The following is a 21,894-nucleotide window of genomic DNA, read 5'->3' as shown; positions in this document are numbered from 1 at the left end:
ACGAGAATTCTGTTAATGTTCGGCGGCCATATTTGATCTCCAATGCGTGGACCTTTACACGTGAAGACAAATAATCACTATTTAAGTTTCAGGTTTAACCCAGTTCGGTAATTTTCGTTTTCCCTGTGATCATGACATATGGTCGAAAAGCGTTGTCAGCTTCAGGAAGGAAAATCGTTTTGAATATTTTTGTATTATTTTAAATTGATTTGAATTGTGTTAAATTGATTATTTAATTATTTATATTTTACTCTGATGTACCGTTAAGTTGTCGGTTTTTTTCGTTTTTTCTGTTTTAATTTCTGGAGGGTATCATACGGAAGTGTTCTACGTACTATATTGAGGTAAACTCCTCTTATTATTTTACAAGTAAATGCAAACTGTATAGATATTTCCTGCCAATATCATAGATGAACACCAATTAATAAATATGAAGTGTTTTAAGCTCTCTTCCTAGATTTAAAGTTTATATTTATTTAGTTAGTGTAGCATTCGTTGATACTTTCATTTGCCACTTATGGAAGGGTAGAGGAAAATGTTTGTGTAACAGAATATGATGCATTATCGTATTTTAAGTAATCTTTTTCGGATCTTTCTAGATTTAGTATAGTGTTCTGCAGTTATTGTTGAAACTAATATTATTATTAGTAGAAAAACATTGGCTGCATTTTGCAATAACTTGCTCCTTTCTGCATATTAGGAGACTAATAGATGTCTTCCTTTGTGAGGATCTTCCCATTTGAATAACAAGTCAAATAATCATATCTTTATTAGATGAGCACAGCTTTTCCTGTTAAACTCTGGCTGTCACACCTATATGCATTTTTCTACACAGAAACTAATTATTTAAACTAATTTTATTACTAGCAGAGGAACAGTTTCCTGCATTTTGTAATTACTGATTCCTTTCTGCATATTAGGAGACTAATAGACATCATCCTTTGTGAGGATCTTCCCATTTAGATAAGAAGGCAGATAATTGTATCTTTATTAGATAAACACAGCTTCCATTGTTAAACACTGGCTTTCACACCTATATGCATTTTTCTACACAAACATTTTATAAAAACAATATCATTAGGTGTTAATTTTCCATATTGTAAAATACTATCCTGGGTTAGTAATTCTTACAATATGATTTTCTCCCACCCCACTCTTGCTATGCTTTGCTGTTTTCTATTCTAGAAAAAGTTTTTGAAAAGCATGTAGTCTAGCTTTTCTAGGATTTTTATCATTTTAATATTTTTATTTTTTACTGGATAGAAGTGTATACATTTTGGTTTTTAACTTTCCACGGGGTTATTATTATTTAATATTCTCGTATCATTTTGCTTTTTTTTGTAACAGTTTCCATTAATTATCAGGTATGAATTTGTTAGGTACAATTTGCATATTAGAGGTTTTGTTGCACAAACCCTTAGTTTTATTAATTTTAGGGAAAAAAAATTATTAAAAATTAATAGTTCAACAAATAATGCTGAACTAAAAAAAAATATATATATATATATTTATTTTTTTTATTATTTTTTTTATTTTTAGTTCAACATTATTTGTCTACTTTCTTTGCTGGTGCAGTAATCAAAATCTTTTGTGTGTGCTTGTGTTCAGCGATGCATAAATAAATTTCGTTAATGGCTTCATTATTGTTATGTTAATACTATATTTATCATGTTTATACACAATATTCAAGATATGATTAGTTTAATTTAATAAAAGCTTTCTAAACAAAAAAAAAAAAAAAAAAAAAATTGAAGATGGCAAAAAAAAGCAAGTGTAGTAATGACATTGTAATGCTTTTAAAGTCATAGTCACTAAAGGCTCTACTCTAAAACCAAAGTATATATTCCAAGATTTCATTGTGATTAACATATCCTCTTCAGTGTGCAAGTTATATATTGAAAACTGCATTTAGGCACAGTTTTTAACTGCTTTTTTCAGAAAAGTTGTCACATAAGCTTTGGTGATGATAGGAAAGGGGACATTTCTTTAAATGCTATTCCTGCACAATTTTAGGCTTTGAGTATATTTATAAATTTTATTAAGATAAATCTTTTTACATAATTTGCATAATGTAACTATATTTGGATTAATTTTTTTTCTTAATATGTTCACTGCTACCTGATGCAAATATCAGATTTTTAATCCACTTGGAGGGGGAACAACCCTACTTTTGAAACTTTTTTCCCAGTTTAACAAGAAAAACTATATTTTTGTCAGGCAACCTTCACCAGAGGCTGATTCAGTCATAGTAAGAAGAAAGCTCAAAAATGTCTCTGCCCTTTCCAATCCAGATTGATTTTATCTCTTTGTTTTCAATCTTGGGTCAAAAAGATCAGCAGCGAAAATGTTAAATATTAATCTAAAAAAAAATTGCAGTTGTACTTAAAAATTGTGCTTTTAACTACTTTGATACTTTGCCAACACCACACTTTTGTGTGGTATTGGCATAAGTATTAAAGCATTTAAAAGTTGTCATATGAAATGTGTTCTCAAAAGTGTGGATTAAGTGTTCACACCTTGAAGTAACTCTTACTTTATGAATTATATCATCAATGATTGTGAAGTCTTGCACTGATTGGTGCATAACTGCCTGCCAATGAAGAAACAGTAATCTCTTAAATGGTCATCTGGGTAATGGCACACATTACAAATAAATAGCAATATATTAATTCTTAGGGAGCAGTGCTGTTTATCTGTAGTATAAGACTGAGGAGACTTCTGATTTTCTTCACAGTTTGAGATGGATACATTTTGTATTCAGTAAAAGCAGAAAGTGAATTTGCTCTTTTGCTGAATATAAATTTGTGCTTCTAAAATGTGATAATTAAGTAATAGATATACTGATGATTATTAGTATCATTATATATCCATGTATGTTAATTTTTTCTTTCTCTTTCTCAGAGCATAGATATTGATAATGAAGAAATAAACTTGGAATCTAAAGAAGACACAGATATACATTCCTTAAGTGAAAGAATTCCTAAAGATCATGCTCGATACCATTTATTTTCTTTTCCACATACATATGAAGGTGACTACTTAGAAAGCCTAGGTAGATAAAAATTTCTTTCTTTTTATTTTATTTGCTCTATCTTAATTCAAGTTATTTATTAAAATTTATTTGATAATAGAAATTAAGTGAAGAAGAAAAACAATTTTAAATTCCCTTTTAACATTAGTAGAGGCATATGATGCAAGAAAGCAAGCATATGCAGCATCAGCCAAAAAAAAAAAAAAAAAAAACATTTCACTCCTCCATTCATTCCAAATGCATGTCCAGCTCAGCCTTAAATTTATTTAGGCTATCAACTTCCACAACAAAAGATGGAAGTCTGTTCCCCAATCAACTACCTGCTGGCTAAAGGCAAATTTCCACACATCTATTCTACAACTGTCTTTCCTCAATTTGAATCTGTGCCCCCTCAGGTTCTTAATCTCAGCAATAGGAAGAATCCCATCAACATTCAGCTTACTCAACCCATTCAAGGCTTTATACACCTCAATCATATCACCTCGCAGGTGCCTACTCTCCTGTGGCTACATTTTTGCAGAACTTAAGCCTTTCTTGGTAAGAGCACCCTTTTGTTCCCCTCACCAATCTTGTTGCCCTTCTTTGTACTCGTTCTAGCAACTCTACATCCTTCCTAAAATGAGGCCTCCAGACCTGTACACAGTACTCTAGGTGTGGCCTGACCATTGCCTTGTGTAACGGGATAATCACCTCTCTGTCGCTGCTAGCAAAATTCCTATATATCTTTGACAAGACTCCATGACTTGCCCTGGCAGCCCATCTACACTGCTCAGCGAACTTCATATTTTACTGCATACCCCCAGGTCTTTTTCACTTTCCACTTCCCTAAGTAGTACCACAAAGTTGGTATGTTTCTCTTTGATTATTGCTACCCATATGCAGTACTTTGACAAATGCAATGTTAAACTTCAGTTGCCACTTCTCAGCCCATTTACCTAACTTTTCTAGGTCCTATTGCAGTAGCATACTGTCTTTACTGTCATTAACAATCCTTCCAACCTTTGTATCATCTGCAAACTTGGACATTAAACCTGATATACCTTCATCAATATCATTAATAAATATACAAAACAACAATGGGCCCAACACCAAACCCTGGGAAACTCCACTAATGCCATTTGTCCACGAAGAGCAGTGTCCACTGATTACCACTCTCTGTCGTCTCCCACTCAACCATCCCTTTATCCATTGTAGCAACTTACCCTTAATGCCATACCTCTCCAATTTGTACAGCAGTCTTCCATGTGCAACAGTATCGAAAGCTTTCCTGAAATCAAAGTATATGATATCAAAATGATTTTTGGCATTCAGGTCCTTTGTAACCACATCATATATCCAATGATGATATCCTTGTCTGACCAATTTGATATCCAATCAAATTGGTCAGACAAGACCTCCCTTTAACAAACCCATGCTGTGTCTTAACTATTACTGCAGTCTTGTCTAGATGATCCTGCAATGCTTCTTTAACCAGTGATTCCATTATTTCCCTCGGAATACAAGTTAAACTAACAGGTCTATAGTTACTTGTGTCACCTTTTGAACCCCCTTTGTGAATTGGTGATACATTTGCACCCCTCCAGTCCATGGGGACCTCCCCTGAGTCCAAGGAAGCTCGTATAATTATGGCTAAGGGTTTGCTTACTTCCTTTGCTGCCTCCTTTAATATAACTGGATAGACCCCATCCACCCCACGTGCATTTTTTATGTTTAACTTCAACAATTTCTTCTCCACTTTGCTCCCAGTTATTACAAAATCACTTAGCTCCTTGTTAGAGTTTGATAAACTTCTGGCACTCTCTTCATTGAATAACTCCTTTTGCAAAATATCAAGAGCAATTCAGCATAGGTGGATTTTGTTATGTTTTGATTTTAAGGCTGATAACTATCCAGTATCTTAGGTTTGTTCTGCAAGCCATTCAGCCACATTTGGTTGCGCCGACCGGGCTAGCCAGGTGGGTAAAGTGCGTGCCTGGTAACCCAAAGGTTGCGGGTTCGAATCCCGCCTCGGGCTTGGATCAGAGTAAAATGCAAAAACTTTGGGAGGTGCATTATGGTCACAGAAGCTGATGTGCCAACAACTAACCAAAAAAAAAAAAAAAAAAAACCATTTGGTTGCTATGTAGTCTGAGAATAGTTCCTTGATGGTTAGAACACTCTCTTAGAAACATTTAGAAAAAACCATGTATTTGGTCAAGGCTGTAAGGTAGCTCTGTTTGTATTTCAAACTACACATCTTGCCCACCAGTTTTTCTTTAGTGGTTTCATTTAAAGATCTATTTTTGGAATTTTGCACAATTCAAGGGACTTAATTTTTGTGTAGTGTAATAATGACTAATTCAAAATATCGAATTAACCATTATTTAACTATATAAAACTTAGGCCTCTGCTTTCCCTGAAAATACTGGCAAGATTTTTGCATTAGTTTATCAAACCAGGTCTCACATTAAAAGTAGATAAACTGGAAAGTTGCCTGGAATACACATTATGTTATTGTGCTATTTTTGAGATGCCTCAATGTAAAGGAAGGGGACCATTCAGTTTGACATTTTAGTTACAGCACTATATTGAGTTTCTCTGTTTATATATATATTTTTCCAAGTCTCAGCAGTGAATTCCATGATCTACAATCACAATTCTTAAGATGTCTCAGGGTATGGCTTTCTAGCTTAATTCAGAGCTGTTCTCAATGTTTAGGAATCTTGAATGGAAAAATGTTATACCAAGTTTTTTGTGCAACATGACCAAGCTACTGAGCTTTGATATTCCACATACTTTTTCTTTCTTACATGAAGAATTCCACAATTTCATTTAAAATGTCTGTAGCTGAGGGTCATCCCTATTTAAATTGCTTAGCTGAGCTTAACCTGAAATTTTGAAGAACCAGTCTTGCATAAACATTTGCATTCTTTCATTAACTGTCTTGGGAATATTCCATTGTTCTGTCAGAGTTGAATACTATTCAACTCTGACAGATAGTATTCCAGTTTTTTAAAATCCAGCTTATGCAGAACTTCAGTGTTGATAGTTTATGAAATGCTTACTGTAAACCATTCTATTTAAACATGTAGAGGAATATGTCAAAATCTACCCAGCTTCCTGATACCTTTTTAGTGAAGATTGCATATCCTCTATCCTTCTTGCTAGGTGCTGAACAACAGATTGCAGATATTGATTGCCTTCTGCTAGTTTGCTAGTTATGTGGTGCAACTCGTTAAGTTTATTATTGAAAATTGTGAACCATTTTTCATTTCTTTCCATACACTCTTTAAAATTGGCATAGAGATTATCAAATAATTGTGCCAGCCTTAATGTCTCAGAAGTTGGCAGTTCTTGTTGTTGCCACCTTTATTAGCAATTAACAGTTCAACTGACATCCCAGTACAGATGCTTTATCACCTGTTTTTGCAACACAGGTTAGATCACAACCAGAGCATGAGCTCTTTGAAGCTTCTTTGGTTTGGAGTATTTAGAATATTTCCATTTCTCTTTGATACTCTTTCCCCATTTTTTTTATAATACCCTCAGACAGTTTGTTTCATTTCATACAAATATGTTTCTTGTATATTCCAGTGCAGATGAGAACTTTTCTTCTAGTATCCCTCATATAAATAAGTGAATTACAAAGGGTACTAGGAAAGTTTTGCAATACAGCTTTGTTTATTTAATTTTTTCAAAGTAATTTCCTCTACATTCAATACACCTCTCCATCCTCCGAAACCAATCTTTAAACCAGTTCTGCCAAGTTTCACTAGGGAGTAAAGCACACTCGTTGTCCCAAGCCCGTAGAAGGTCCTCATCACTGGAAAACCGCCTCCCTTTTAGCTTCATTTTCACATGCAAGAACAGTGCAAAGTCGCAGGGAGCAAGGTCTGGACTGTAGGGAGGGTGCTCGAGAAGTTTCAGTCCTGTCGTGGTCAAATATTCGGTGCAGGCTTTGGCGCGGTGAACTGGAGCATTATCATGATGGAGGTACCAGGTGTCCATTCTTGACTTTGGCCGCAGGTTCTTCATAGATCCAATGACTTTAGGCAGGCATTGTTCAGTATACCGCTTAGATGTGACTGTCTTCTGCGTGTCCAAAACGACACGTTCCACAATTCCACTCGATTTGAAAAATACAGCTATCATTTTCTTCTTTACAGATCGGGATTTTCTGACAATTACGGGTGTGTCATCATCATCAAGGACCCAAACTTTGTTTTGAGCCTTGGTCGGCAGATCGTAATAGTACAGCCAAGTCTCGTCACCTGTCACGATGTTGTTCACATACCGAGATTGTCCCTTATCAAACTTTTTTAACATCTCCCGGCACCAAGTCACACGTTGTGTCATCTGCTCTTCAGTCAGTTGATGCGGCACCCAGAGAGAACAAAGTTTCTTCACGTGCAAATGATCTTGCAGAATCGAACGAATTGCTGGTGCATTTAGGCCCAAAGTATCCTCTATCTGTTGGTAGGTCACTCGCCTGTTTTCGTCAAGCATTTTCCTCACAGCAGTAACGTTTTCCTCCGTAACTGACATTCGTGGCCTTCCCGGCCTCTCCGAATCCTCCAGAGTGAAATTTCCCCTTTGGAATTCTCTATACCACCTGAATATCGTTGTACGATGTGGACAATCATCATCTAGTGCAAGAGTCATTTCTTCTAAGCACTGGTCTATGGTTAAACCACGCACGAAATTATACCGCAAAACTGTCCTTATCTCATTTCGTGACCACGATGCCATCGCAAGCACTTTACACTCTCACTACTAATGAATAACTGAGCCCATCGACTTGGCGCGGCGGCTACTATGCACATATGAACATGTCTCAACATGCAGCAACAAGCAGCTTCCTGTGATTCATTGTTGCGTCATATTGCAAAACTTTCCTAGTACCCTTTGTATGTAGTGAGCATATCATTACTCTGATAGTTGTTTTCATTTATTTCTCATTAACAAACTATAACTTAGCTCCACTCATCTTTAAAATCTTTAAGATTCTACTTACTTTCAAGCAAAGCTGTGTTTTTGTCCAACAATTGCTTATTTATCATTTCCATCTGATTGAGTTATCTATTCTTTTGGCTTCCTATATGGCTTTTTGTACTAAATTGTTACCATATATTTTTGTTGCCATGCATTTTGCTTATTCACTTCATTTCTATCTATCTGATATCATCATACCTGATGTGAAAAATGTGACAATGGGTTTGCACATACCACATCTGATGTTGAATCTGCCCATTTGCTGTCTCGCCCTCCCCATTTGTGGTGCTGATTTTCATTAATTTTGCCCATTTAATTAATTTGATTGCTTAAAAAGAAAAGTTATCTTAAGGATTTTGCACAAAAAGAAAAACACAGACTAAACATTGGGGGTGAAATTGGATTTCACTAACCATGAGGTATGTGAATGGGACTGCATCTCAACCCTGTAAATTTAAGTCTGTATGTGTGTAAAAATAACAATCTTATCCTGCACAGATTCTACTTACTTTCAAGTGCAAAGCTCTGTGTTTTTGTCATGACAACAGAATCTCTTTACTTGTTTTCACAATGCACTGAAACATGATCAAAAAGGAGAGTTTTTAATTAGCCCTTTTCAGAGATGGGGTTATTTCATAATTTCTGCAGTTGTTGGAAAGCAAATGACACAAGAAATTGAAGCCATGGGACAAAAAAAATCCTATTTGTTTATGCCCAGCTGGTTGGACATATCTTCTGATTTTTACGTATTGTCTATCATGTGACACATCTGCCATGCATTTACAGAAACTTAAATAGTCAGCTCTCAGTTTCCTATAGAAGGTAGTTTGTATAAAGAAAATGTGGGAAATACTTCAATTTTTTTATTCATTTATTTCAGTCTATCTTAGGAAATGAAATGGGATGATTTAAGAAAAATAAATTTTTAAATAACTACTGTAGTTAGAAACATGCAATTTATAATTGCAATGTTGGTATTGTTGATATTTTTAAGAAAAATGAATGAAAATATTTGTATGCTGCTATATTATAAACATCTTGAATCGATATTAAAATTTCTTAAATATAGTTTATGAATACTCTTATTTCATTTTCATAAAGCTTATATTGGTGACAGTCCAGCTCTCTAAAATTCTGCTCTATGTTGTAGAATCTTTAAGGTTGGTATTTCTCGTCAAAAATTTGACAAGGAATAGCAATGCAACTTCTGGCTGCACTATAGAGTTTCTAAAATGTCAGTATGAAATTGCACATTGGCTTACAAATTGCCTTGTTAAAAAAAGAATAGCCACTAATAATATGAAAATTAGATTATTTTTAATCTAGATAATATTGTAATTCAATAAAAAAATAAAATAAGTTATGCACTGGCAACCAGACTAATGTGGTCCTATGCACCTGCTTGTGGTTTACTTTCTTCTATGGCTACTTAAAAATTAAACATTCTGGCCATGGTGGATATGCTGCTGATGTCACCCACTTATTCTGGAATTCTTCTGATAGCAGTAAGATACATAATTAAAAATGCTGATAACTATGAAGAATATGCTAAGGTTTGTAACCTCTGAAATCTCTGGGTAAAATGTACCCAGAATATTCACTCATTAACTGTAATTGTATTTTTGAGGAACAGATTAACAGTAAATAATGAGATATGCCTCTACTTATTTTTGTATGGTTTTGGAACTTGTGTTTTTTAATGTATAAGTAAATATATTTATTTAATGAATGTTTAATATAAATTACTAGTGAACAAAAATTTCACTGCACTCTCAATGTATTGCATTAAAGCTGAGTAACTAGCCAGTAACATACTATATCGAGAAAATAAAGCATTTCTAGTTCAAATTGCATTATTAATAAATTTTGCTAATTTCATGTTTAAATTTCAATATTTGAATCCAGTAAGAGCTTGAATTTTTAAATTCTTATTAATTGTATAGTATTTTTGATTATTTATTTGTATTTCTATAATAAAATTGCATTTAATGTTTTTTTTTTTTTTACTGAAAATATATATTAGATTTTCCTTTTCAGTATTTATATATTCAGTGGCCGGTTATAATTGTCCAGTGAAAGAAAGAATGCTATATTCAAGTTGCAAAAGCCCTCTTTTAGATGTTATTGAAAATAAAATTGGTATTGAATTGTCCAAGAAGGTTTGTTTGTTTAATTTTTTGTAACCTACATTTCTGCTAAACATAAATTGACATTGTAAAACAAAAGTTAAATATTGAGGTAGCATTTTTAAAATGAATATATAGAAATTAAGAATCAAATGTGTGTTAGCTTATACTATAATATGCTAACACACTATAGTGTTATATATAGTTCCATATATATATCTAAGTATAAAAAGTTATTCTTATGTCTTACAGCATTGTTGACTGAAGCTTTTGAGGCTGTTTATGTGCTCTCTCTCATTGAAAATTGTCTTGTATATTTTTACATGAAAGTTTAGTTCCTATTTCAGTGAAGTTTTTTGTTTTCCAAGTGCACATATGTCTTGCATTTTTAAATGCAGAATTACTGAATTTATAAGCTCATCAAAGCTGCTTTCAACAGCCTTGTTCAACATGGTTCCATTTAGGGTTTGTTTTGGTAATAGTAGCTCCATACTCATTATGATTCCTGACCTGTATACTTCCTAGTTTTTGTAAATTATTTTAGTTTAATTTTCCTAATTATTTGTTCTTGAAAAAGATTTTGAAAACATATAGCTTACCTTAGGATTGACTTATTTTCTGTGAGTATTGTTTTTTCTAAATGTATTCCACGCTGGATACCTACTTTCAGCACTGCGAAAAAGACAAAATGGAATTCAGATTAGCTGTGCTAAATAATCGGTAATCTTTTTTGGTTTTAAATTGCAAAAAGTTGTCTTTGCAAACAGAATTTTGTTGTGAATTTTCTGGGGGGGGGCAAGCAAGAAGAAAACTGCTTTAAGTATTCTTCTACATCAAGATGGTAAGTGAAGAAATGTGATGTAGAATGCTTACAAATTTGTCTTTTTATATCTTTTATTTCTTTATTTTTTTTATTTTTGTGTGATTTTTTTTTTAAATAGCATTACAGCAATACCTCGCTTAGCATGGCTTCAAACAGCACTGGTTTCACTATAACACAGTTTGTTCAATTAAGATTAAGTCAAAAATTTACTGTACATATTAAAACTCATTCAATAGCCTAGACAGGTACTATACATACACTGGTGTGCAAAACTTAAGGACCAACACTATTTCTAAAGGTTACAACCACAAAATCTTTACTTGAGGTACTCTTTACTGATGAGAGTAGATTCGGTCTCAGCACTGATCATGGACGTCAGCTAATCTGGCGAGAGGTTGGCACATGTTATCACCCCGCAGACATCACTGAAAGGGATCGATATGGCTGTCAAGGTGTTCTCGTCTGGAGAGGCGCTATCTTGGATGGACGTACACAACTCCAGATACTGGAAGGCGGCACTGTAACTGGTGCATGCTACTGTGCTGTCCTTCCCCATGTGCATCTGTTCCGAGGTGCCATTGGCCCCGAGTTCGTGTTTATGGATGATAACAACACATCCCCATCGCACTGCAGCTGTTGATATGCTTTTGGAAAGTGAGGACATTGTTCGTATGGATTGGCCTGCCCGTTCACCAATCTAAATCCTATCGAACACATATGGGATGCTCTAGGGAGATGCCTAGAGGCACGTCCACACCCACCAGAAAATGTTCACCAGCTGAAGATGGTGAACATTTTCTGGTGGCGCTGACAGAGGAATGGACAATGTTACCACAAGAACTTATCAACAACATTGTTCTAAGTATGGACAGGCAGTGCAAAGCCTGCATCGACATTAGAGGCAGCCATATCTCCTACTGAGGACCACCTCTTCCCTTTGTTCCATCTTTGGCAGTGATGCATCTGTATCATGGCAGCCAGTGCTATGTTGCCATTCTTGAATAAAGTCCCTCTGTACCGTTTTTTGTTTCCGTTGTTGTCGGTGTTGTTTCCTTCATCATTTCTATACCTCACGAGGTTTCTTTGGTATACTTTTCCCGTATCCAGTCCACTCCTATGAGAAGCTACAAGTGAAAACCTGACTGGTCCTTAAATTTTGCACACCAGTGTATATGCTGTGTTGTCGTAGCCTAGGTACGGTACATATATGCTGTGGTGCCAACTGTATTGTCTACCATGCACATGTGACAATAGCTCCCTTCAGGCAGTCAGCTGCAACGTGCAACAGTGTTCAGTATTCTTAATTCCATTCTGACAAGGCGACATGATAGTTTTTCAAACTTTTCATTTCAAAATTTATTTTTTATTCCTTTAAATACGAAAATATATCTGCATCTTGGCTAGAAATCACTGCCAAAAACATGCAATCTGTTTGCCAGCATGTTTTGCCCCATTTGGTAAATGATTTCACTGGTTTTGAATTGAAAGTTCAGATGATTGCCGCAAAGACATTGTGAAGGTCGAAAAAGACTTGGGATTTGAAACTTTGGACACTGCCAATGTACGTGACTGCATTGACTCACATGCGACTTAGATGATGCAACTCTCCTTGAAATTGACGAACAAACTGCATATGCAGAAGAGAAAAACAATTCTGAAGTGCTACCAAAACAATTTTCAACAGAAGAACTGGAGAAAGTTTTTTGTGGGGTTGACATGGCCTGCAAGGCGATTACAAACGGAGATCCAAATGTTGAACATAGCATCAAGATACGGCAAATTTTACAAGATGGGATTCGATGCTACAAAGACTTGTAAATGGAGAAAAAGAAGAGATGGCTTCACCAGACTTCATTATTTAAATACCTAAATAAACAACTGCTTTTTAAAGCATTTTTCTCCTCTCTCATGATGTTACGTTTTCATTAATAAAATTTTTGCAATTTTTTTTTTAATTTCAAATCCTTTTAATTCTTTATCAAGTGCAAATTGTTTATAGATTTATTATAATTTGTTTATAGACTGTTTCTCTGGTATGCATTCAATTAAAACCCATTATAATTATACCTCGATCAGCATGGTTTCACATAACACGGAATGGTTTCGTTACCAATTATCAGTGCTATGCAGGATATTGTTGTAATTATTTTGGCCTTTTTACACTCTGAAAAGATATTTGCAGCCCCTCCCCCACAAGAATGGTTACATAACTTAAACATTGCTACTAGGCAGCATTCTGAGGCTTTGCCTTCTTGCTAATACCATACAAAAAGCACACATACTATGTAATTGAACAGGAGGGAAAAATAAAGAACATATAAATGAATAGTAAACTATGATTTATTACAATTCATAATGAAGTATAATTTTCCTGTGGAATTGTACGATATTATTTTTAATAAAAAAAAAATTTTCTCCTTTATGGTTTTTTCTTTTTTCTCCATCCCGTGATGGGTACTGGTACCAAGTACATGGGGTGGTTAGTTGTGTCTGGTTACTGTTATTATTACTGTTGGTCAAGGAACTCCCTTACTATACTATCCTACAGGTGTTCAGGATTGCTCCTTTCTGGAGTTCTATGTAAGTGTTCTCTGGGAGGCTAATTTCTGCTATGTTCTTATGGGGGTTCTCTGGCACCATGTCAGTGGTTGACAATGTGATTGGGATGGTCATTACTTGTTCCATTTGCCACATAACTTTGACTTCCCGTCTTAGGTCTGAGTATTTCCTGATCTTTTCCTCTTATGTTTTCTAGAAGTTGCTGGTGTTGGGCACTGCTATGTCGATCAGGTAGGTAGCCATTTCCTTCTTGTCTACGAGGGTTATGTCTGGTCTATTGGTTGGTATCGTCTTGTCCGTTATTATGGCACATCCCAGTAAAGTCTGTGAGTAGATGTCTCTAGTATGGCCCGAGACTCATACTTGTAATATGGTAAAATGTTCTTTGATCAGGTGTGGTATTTTTGTGCTAGCTTCTGATGAATTGTCCTGCCCACCTGGTTGTCTGTGAGTGTACTCCATCTGTACGCTGCATCCTGTGGTGATGTGCTGGATTGTTTCTGGGGCCAGGTGGCATTGTTGACATCTGTTATCTGTAATTCCAGGGTCCTTGGCGATGTAGTTCTGAATCCTTTGGTCTCGGGGAAGAGCTTTCCCTTCGTAAACCAAGCATTGCAAGCCATCTTATCTATGTAGTCTAGATGGAGGTCATTATAGTGTCTGCCATGGAGTGACTTCTTTGCCCATCTTTCTGTCTTTGTTTCTTCCTTCTGTGTCAGTGTAGTCTCCTTGTTTGGGTTGCGTGTTGTGTGCCATTTGTCTATCTTTCTTATAGCTTAGTAGATTGGTGCTCTTAATCACCAGTTCTTAATCACCTTCTTCTCTTGTTCAATGAGGTCATTTAATCTCCTCCCTCCTTTACGGGCTGTGCTCAATCTCTCAATGGCCGACTTCAGGTGTGCTGGTAGCTCTTGGTCGTCGTTATCCTGATTGATCTCATAATCTCCTCCAGCTCAGTGCTGTCCAATCTATGCGTTAGGAATATGTTAGCACTGGGACTGTGTAAGTGTTTATGGCTGTGACCATGTTCCCACTATTCAGCTTTGATTTTAGCAGGCTTCTCAGTCTCTGATGGGACAGTAGCCTTTCAGAATAATGGCATCTTTGGGGATTCAAGGTGCCGTTATTTCGATTTTTCCATTATCTAGAATCTAATTATCTCTGAATTGTTATCTAATTATCTGTAGGCAGGTCTTTCAATACTATTCTAATTATATCTTACCTGGATGCAGTTATTCCTGAAAAAATCTCAGGTAAGATAATTTCTGACTTAAAATATGATACAGTAGACTTTCGAAATAATGGCACCTTTGGGGATTTGTGGTGCCATTATTTTGATTTTTCCGTTATATCTAGAAAGTTTTATTTTTAACTTATTTAGAAATAATGAAGTCAAATAAGAAATAGAGATTAAGAATGCAATTTTATTAACTGCATATAAAAAAAAAAACATAAACAGGTTGATGACCGAATGTTATATTCTGCCATTGATATACTTCTGCGTATGCCCCTGGGCGCCTCCGTAGCCAGGTGGGAAGGAGCAGCGGTGCGTAGCACACGCTTCTTGATTAGACCGGGGTTCGAGCCCGTCACCACCAAATACGGAAGATGCGGAAAGGTCAGGAAATGACCACCGCATCTCCCGGAGCAATATGGCCTTAGTTGCTAATGCTCCTAAAAACCAAATAACAAACAAATAACAATAACAAGCGTATGCCCCATTCTATTTTCTTTATTATATCAAGTTTAGTCTGCATGGGTAGCACAGTGGTATCATCACCGTCCTCTTCATACTGGGTGGAAAAGGCCGGGTTCAAATCCCTTCAATGATGCAAGGAATGTTTATAGGCTTTTTTAAAAGCCTATAAACATTCCTTTTTTAAAAGCCTATAAACATAAAAGCAAGGTTTTTTCCCCAGAAACTGGGGTTTTTCGTCCAGCAAAACATGCAGATTAAGCAGAGAACACACACAATACACATGAGTTTATGAATTAACATTCCGGGTGACCCTAATGTAATAGGTTAGATTATGTCAAGTTTGTCACTAAGCTTTAATGTTGTTCTTCTTTTCTTCTCTGTATGAGGTTTATTAACTTTAGGAGCCATAGTGAGGGGTTTTTAGATTTAAAATAAATGTAAAACAGCAGTATAATCCATGATATTAGTACAGAATTCACTTTGAAAATGGCAACATAAACAAATACATCACGTGACTTGCTGTTTTCTTTTTTCGGCACTGCAAGACATCTGCACTGTATGTATACATCCGATCTCGATGTGCCGTTATTTGGGGTGCCATTATTTTATAGTCTACTGTATTTCTCAGTCAGGCGTGCTTTGATCTCCTTGTTTTCTGACTTTGTGTTAACTGGGCCTGCATCATTCCCACATATTTGTATGTCTTGTCCTCTGTCATGGCTTCAATTTCTTTACCAGTCTTCAGCTGGTAGTTTTGTCAGACTAAATGTCCTTGTATTCAATCCACAGGCCTTGCATTTGTCTGGGCCAAATTGCATTGTGATGTCAGTGCTGAACTCTATGGTGATCCGGAATAGTTGTTGGAGTTGATTTTCAATTGTGGCATAGAGTTTGATGTCATCCATGTACATCACTTGAAAGTGATTATACAGGTTCTTTCTCCCTTCTTTTAGGATATATCCGTACTTGCTGTTATTGAGCATGGTGGTTGAGTGCCAAACAGAACCATTGTGGGCTCCAGCCATCTCTTTGGAAGATTCCTCTTCCAATGGGTATCAGTCTAGTCGTGATGTTCTTGACCTTGATGGTGGTCCTCCATTTGCCATGGTTGCTTCAAGGAAGTGTCAGTTCGGGTTTATTTTTTGTGTGGTGGAACATGTCAAAAGCTTTACTGAAATCCAAATATGCATTATTATGTACAGGCAGGCCTCGTATAACGCGAGTTCGATTAACGTGATTTTCAGTTAACGCTATTTGAAAAATTATACCACTTTTCACTTTACACGATGAAAATTTCCAGTTAACGCGATCTTTTATGCGATAGTTGAAAAAGATTTGAATCGCGTGTTAGTTGAGTCGTACTGGCAATAAACAAACGTTTGCCTGCTGTCCGCGTCGGTGTGTTCTATCAACCATCGGAAGAAGATGTGTTACTTGTTTGTCTCCTGCTAATAAAGTCAATGCACACTTGCATAAAAATTCAAATTTTTAAATGAGCCAGATGAAAATGTTACTGCGAAGAAGATAATGGTAAAAGAATTAGATGAAATCTTTCGTATCGCAGAGAACCTCAAACAAAAGGTTTGAGGTTTTCTGCGATATTTATTTTGCCAGGGCCCAGAGAAGATTGTTGTTGGCTATCGGAAATTGATTGATGAAAAGAGAAAGTCAACATTGTTCAAATATTTCCGCAACAGTCATTTCTTTATTGTGTATTTTATGTCAGAGGTTTCCAACCCTTCTCGGTTCACGGCGCCCTTAGTGTCTCAGTAATTTTTTCAAGGTGCACCCAGACCAAAAGAAATATCTAACAGTTCCATTTAGTAGTTAGTTCCAAACAACTTAATAAGAAATGCTGAAACTATGAACTACTTCGAGCTAGTGGTTTGCGCGGTGTCCGACAGATGTCGAGTATCGCTGTGTTTCCCTCGAAAATTTAAAATATTCCGCGGCACGCAGTTTGGGAACCGCTGTTTTATGCAATAAACATTTAATTCCATAATTATTTTCATTATCTTTTACATTTTATACAGTTAAAAAGTTATTTAAAAGGTATTTTTAAAATTCTTTATGGACATTCCAGAAGGTCAAGGACCAATTATAATTTTTCCTATTGATTAATTTTATTTGATTAACGCGTTTCCGTTTTGTGCAATGCGCTCGCGGGACGAATTAATCGCTTTAATCGAGGCCAGTCTGTATATGTTATTATTATTATAGTAAAATCTCACTTATACAAACTCTGTTTATATAAAATGCTTGTTTGTGAAGTACACATTCCCTTGCTAAAGGATAAGCTTTCTAAATATTCGTTTATGACAAAATTCAGTTAATACAAAGTCTGTTTTTATCTCATGAGAAGTGCTATTCTGTACAGTTATTTAATTTGCAATTTAATTTAATTAAAATTTTGTAGTAATTTTAAATTTTTAAGTAATATCACTTTGATAATAGAATGTATATTATTAATTTCCAGATTGAAATAGATAACCCAACAGAGCTCACTGAAGAGTTTCTTATAGAGGAGATTCATCCAAAGAAAAACATTCACAGACAAAAATTTGCAAAACCTAAAGGTCCAAGTAATCGTGGAGCTAGAAGGCTTATACGTCCTCAGCAGGAGGAAGATGTTTGAGCATTTGTTTTGTATTATGATTATGTATATAAGTGCACTTTCATGTGCAAATATTGCAAATGGAAGTTTAGCAGACAGTTTGTAATAAATCTTTGAAGCAAATTGTAATATATATATTATATATATTTAAAAGCTCAGGTTGTCTGTTAGTTAACTATATAGGGATTTACAAATTAAGGGCAACACTGGGTTTGTTATATATGCACTAGCTGATTAGTAATAATCATAGGTAAGAAACTTGAAAAGTATTCCATAAATTGTGCACCGGTATGTTTTATTATCTAGTTTTCTAAGGTATAGTTTATGATAAATCAGTAACTATATGGAGTTTATAGTAGAATGGTAGATGCTACTATTTTTAACTCGAAAAAAAAAAAAAATGAAAAAAAAAAAAAAAACTTATCTTTTCATCACCGAGTTGAATGCATACTATGTTCATAGACCTGAGGAAAGGCAATAAACATATTTTAAAAGGACATGTTTTCTTTAAAAGAAAAGTTTCTTCTGCATTCTTTTCTAAATTCAGTTTGGAAAACTCGCTGAATGAATAAAATTTATTCAGATTTTAAAACCTGATTTTTTTTTTAGAGATTTTTATTATAGCAGTTGCCTAATATAAGCTTTTTGACTTTTTTTATCACACTGAATTTAATTAAATTTCATCAGTGCCATTTTCCATAAATTTAATGGTGGTGTTTTTTTTTTTTTTTTTTTTATTCAGCAAAGATTTATTATATATATATATTTTTTTTTTTATAAGCACAGTATTCTAAAAATTACATTAAATGGGAAAAAACTTAAAGCTATGAAACTATCTAGTCAAATATTTATCTGGATATATTTGAAATTTTGTTGAAAAACTTTTAAAATATATTTTAATGTAAATAGCTGTTAGTATGTTAAGACAAGAAGAAATTTAAGGTTAAAGGTTTAAAAAAAAAAAAAAAGACTAGCCTACACATTATGAAATACTTCAAAATTACCATCAAATTGATTTTTGTTTTGACTGCAAGTGAAAACGATTCAAATATAATAATAATTGCAGCTTTAATTGAAAATGTCCGATTTGAACAGTTTTCCTTTTTATGGAGGATTCATTTTTATAAACTTTAGTATCTTTCCAAAAAAGATCATAAAATATATATTTACAGAAATATGTGACAAGCATCTATGAATTTGGTGCCTTTTAACTCCTCAGTCTTGGGGGAAATGGAAGACATGAAAACACTTCTATTATGTGTACCATTGACATCCAAATTGTGTTGGTTTTTGGATATGTTCTGTTATTGCAGCCAGAATTTCTTTATTAATGCCATTTGCAGTTTTTAAAATTCCTTGTTTCATTTCTTGAACTGTATGAGAGATTGTTTCTCTAAACAGAATCCTTAAGAAAACCTTGTAAGAAGTCAGAGGTTCAGATGTGAAGGAGAGTATGGTAGTCAGGACCATTCATACCTTAAAATACGCAAGGAAATTAATTAGATAAAATTACCATAAAATGCTAAATGCAGTGAACATTTTCAAGAGCAGTCAGACACATCATTAAGAAAAATTGGTTGAATGATACCATACATTAATTGAAACAGCACTTAATATTCTCTTGGATATGCAGTTTGGTCTGTACATGCACATTCTAATTTTTAATATAGCCATTCAAATCATAACAGGCTTTATCTGTGAACCATATGCTTTTTTTTTTTAGAACAGCAGGATTATTTTTTAAAAAATGCAAGGATTCTTTTCTGCTGGAGTGCCATTTCAGAAGTGTAAACTTGTAAAATAAAAATATATTAAAACAAAAAAAAATTATTTCTTATAAAATAAAAATCTGTATTATTATTACTAATACATAAATGACGATCACAATACTACTTGTACTTTTTTAATTTGAAAAATGCTTTAAATTTGTACATTTGGTGCCATTATTAAAAAAATCCCCCTGGGAGTGTCCATGTTTGTGGGGGTATTCCATTCCTACTGATCTCCATGGCATTCCAGAAGCTTAAAAATAAACTTTTTGTAAAAAAAAAAAAGCTTATTTTTTTACAAAACTAAAGCTTGCAGAAGTGCATCACAGAACTCAACTCCTTTGTTTTTATCATTGTTGCCAAGGAATTGCTGCATTTGAATTTTATATGGGAACGCTCATCTCTTTGAAAAGGTGTGAAACACTTTATCGAACAATTCTGTACATTGATGATTCTTGTCATTCAAGTTGCTGAGAAAGATATTTTGGAGATTTTTCATGACTTCATAACAATGCATACTAAATGTACAGATTTTTCCTTCCATTCTGTCTTTTTACTGACAGTATCTTTATTATTGTTGACAATGGACCCCCCCCCTAGTCATTTAAAACTTAACTATTATGTTTCTTATGAACTTGCTTGGAGCTTTCTTGCAGTGGATTTACTCTAAATTTACACTTTACTTGGATAACAGCAGCAATTTAATAAAATAAGAATTGATACACATTGCTCTGTTGTGTATACCATCTTGCTCAAATACTGCTTTCATGAAGTTACCATGAGGGGGACACATTCTCCCAAGACTGCTGTGTTCAGAGACACCAAATACATTGGTGTATGATGTTTATTTTGCTAAACATATGTAGTTAAAATTAGAGAATTTTTTGGAATGACTCTGTACATATTATCTAAGTTTTTTTAAACAAATCCTTCTACGTTCTTTTTGTTTTGGTTATGTTTATATCATTTTGATGGATTGATTTGGCAGTTCTGCTAAAACAATATTTCAGAATGGTGATCCATTAACTTCTTTACTTACACCCTCTATAAGAGGGTAAGCCTTATGTTCTGGCTCTCATTTGTTTTTTTTTTTTATTTTACTCTTCTTCCTATTTGAAACATTGTTGCAAATATTTTTGCTACAAATTAAAATACAGAATAATTAAGTGAATGAGTGTTATAAAATTACAGATATGTTTGGAAACAGGTACATTGCTCTAATAACAGAAATGAGAATTGAGGTATAAATATAAATAAATATGCAATTTTTTTTATGACAAATGTAATTTCTGATTCTTAACATTTCTTATGTGAAAGTTAAAGGGCATATTAGATGCAGATATGAAAATATTCATATAAAAACTACATTTCTGTGTGTTCAGGAATTACAAACTTTTATTAAAGTAAGAAAAGAATTGATATAAATACATGATGTCAGATGTTTCAGAAGTTCTTTAGCTCTTCTATGGCTAATTTGCATCGAGAAAAAATTTCACAACCTATTTTATTCATATTTAAGCTCTGTTGTAAGTGAGGATTTTGGAAATGTCTGCTTCCTGAGTAGGTTGGGTCCAAGACAACATTCTGTGGATTGTAATTTGTGAGGGGATATGCAAATTATCCCCAGAAAGAGCAACTAAATTTCTAGATTGTCTGACACCTTTTATTTATATTATCTTATTTTAATCAAATTCGGAAATTTCTAATTATAAAAAATGTTGCTTACCTAAAAAAAAAATTAAGATTTTTTTAATGACATTTCAGAGTTGGATGGTTTCATTAAAAAGTCACGAACTTTTTTTTTGTTTTTGTATTTCTTTTTGTTAAACTTATTTCCTGTTTCTTTCATATACAATACATCGCAACACTTGCATTTTAGTTTGCAGATTGTAGTTTTATAGCAAGTATATTGCTTCAAGGCTAACGGATTTTCTTTGTCATTGGGATCAATGAGAATTCATCATTTTACTGTGCTGCTTATTTAAAATACAGAGGAGATGCTTTATTTTAAATTGATCATGGGTTTGATGTGTAATCTGTAATCCTAACTGCAGTAAATTAATTAAGTGGACTATGGAGGGAGGAAAGACTTGTCTGCTAAATCTAATTATCTGTTAAGCCCTAAAGAAACATAGTCTCCAAGTTTGTCATAATAATATAAAAAAATGCTAAATGATGCATTAAAAAAACTAAACATAATGGTGACATTCCCCTGCAGTCTAATGGAATTTGGTACTGAGGAAAATCCTGGGTCCTGTACATATGGGGGGGGGGAACCTGTCGTATTAGGGTCACCTGAGAA

General features: G+C 34.3%; 1 protein-coding gene across 1 annotated transcript in view; it reads left to right on the top strand.

Annotated features, from left to right (window-relative positions):
* The window catches only part of LOC150088837 (twinfilin-1-like), a 63,229-nt gene extending 45,307 nt beyond the window's left edge, over positions 1–17,922 (top strand). The window contains exons 8-10 of the mRNA XM_090370936.1: positions 2,902–3,052; positions 10,040–10,161; positions 17,686–17,922. Of these exons, the coding sequence (XP_090227062.1) occupies positions 2,902–3,052; positions 10,040–10,161; positions 17,686–17,844 (432 nt within the window). The 3' untranslated portion in view covers positions 17,845–17,922. The remainder of the gene's footprint in view (positions 1–2,901; positions 3,053–10,039; positions 10,162–17,685) is intronic.
* The last annotated feature ends 3,972 nt before the right edge of the window (positions 17,923–21,894 follow it).

The sequence above is a fragment of the Mastigoproctus giganteus genome, chromosome 3 (genome assembly GCF_048544385.1).
Source record: "Mastigoproctus giganteus isolate SK-2022 chromosome 3, ASM4854438v1, whole genome shotgun sequence".
Classification (NCBI taxonomy): domain Eukaryota; kingdom Metazoa; phylum Arthropoda; class Arachnida; order Uropygi; family Thelyphonidae; genus Mastigoproctus; species Mastigoproctus giganteus.
The sequence above is the reverse complement of the archived record's forward strand: the minus strand, read 5'-3'. Positions and strand labels throughout refer to the sequence as shown.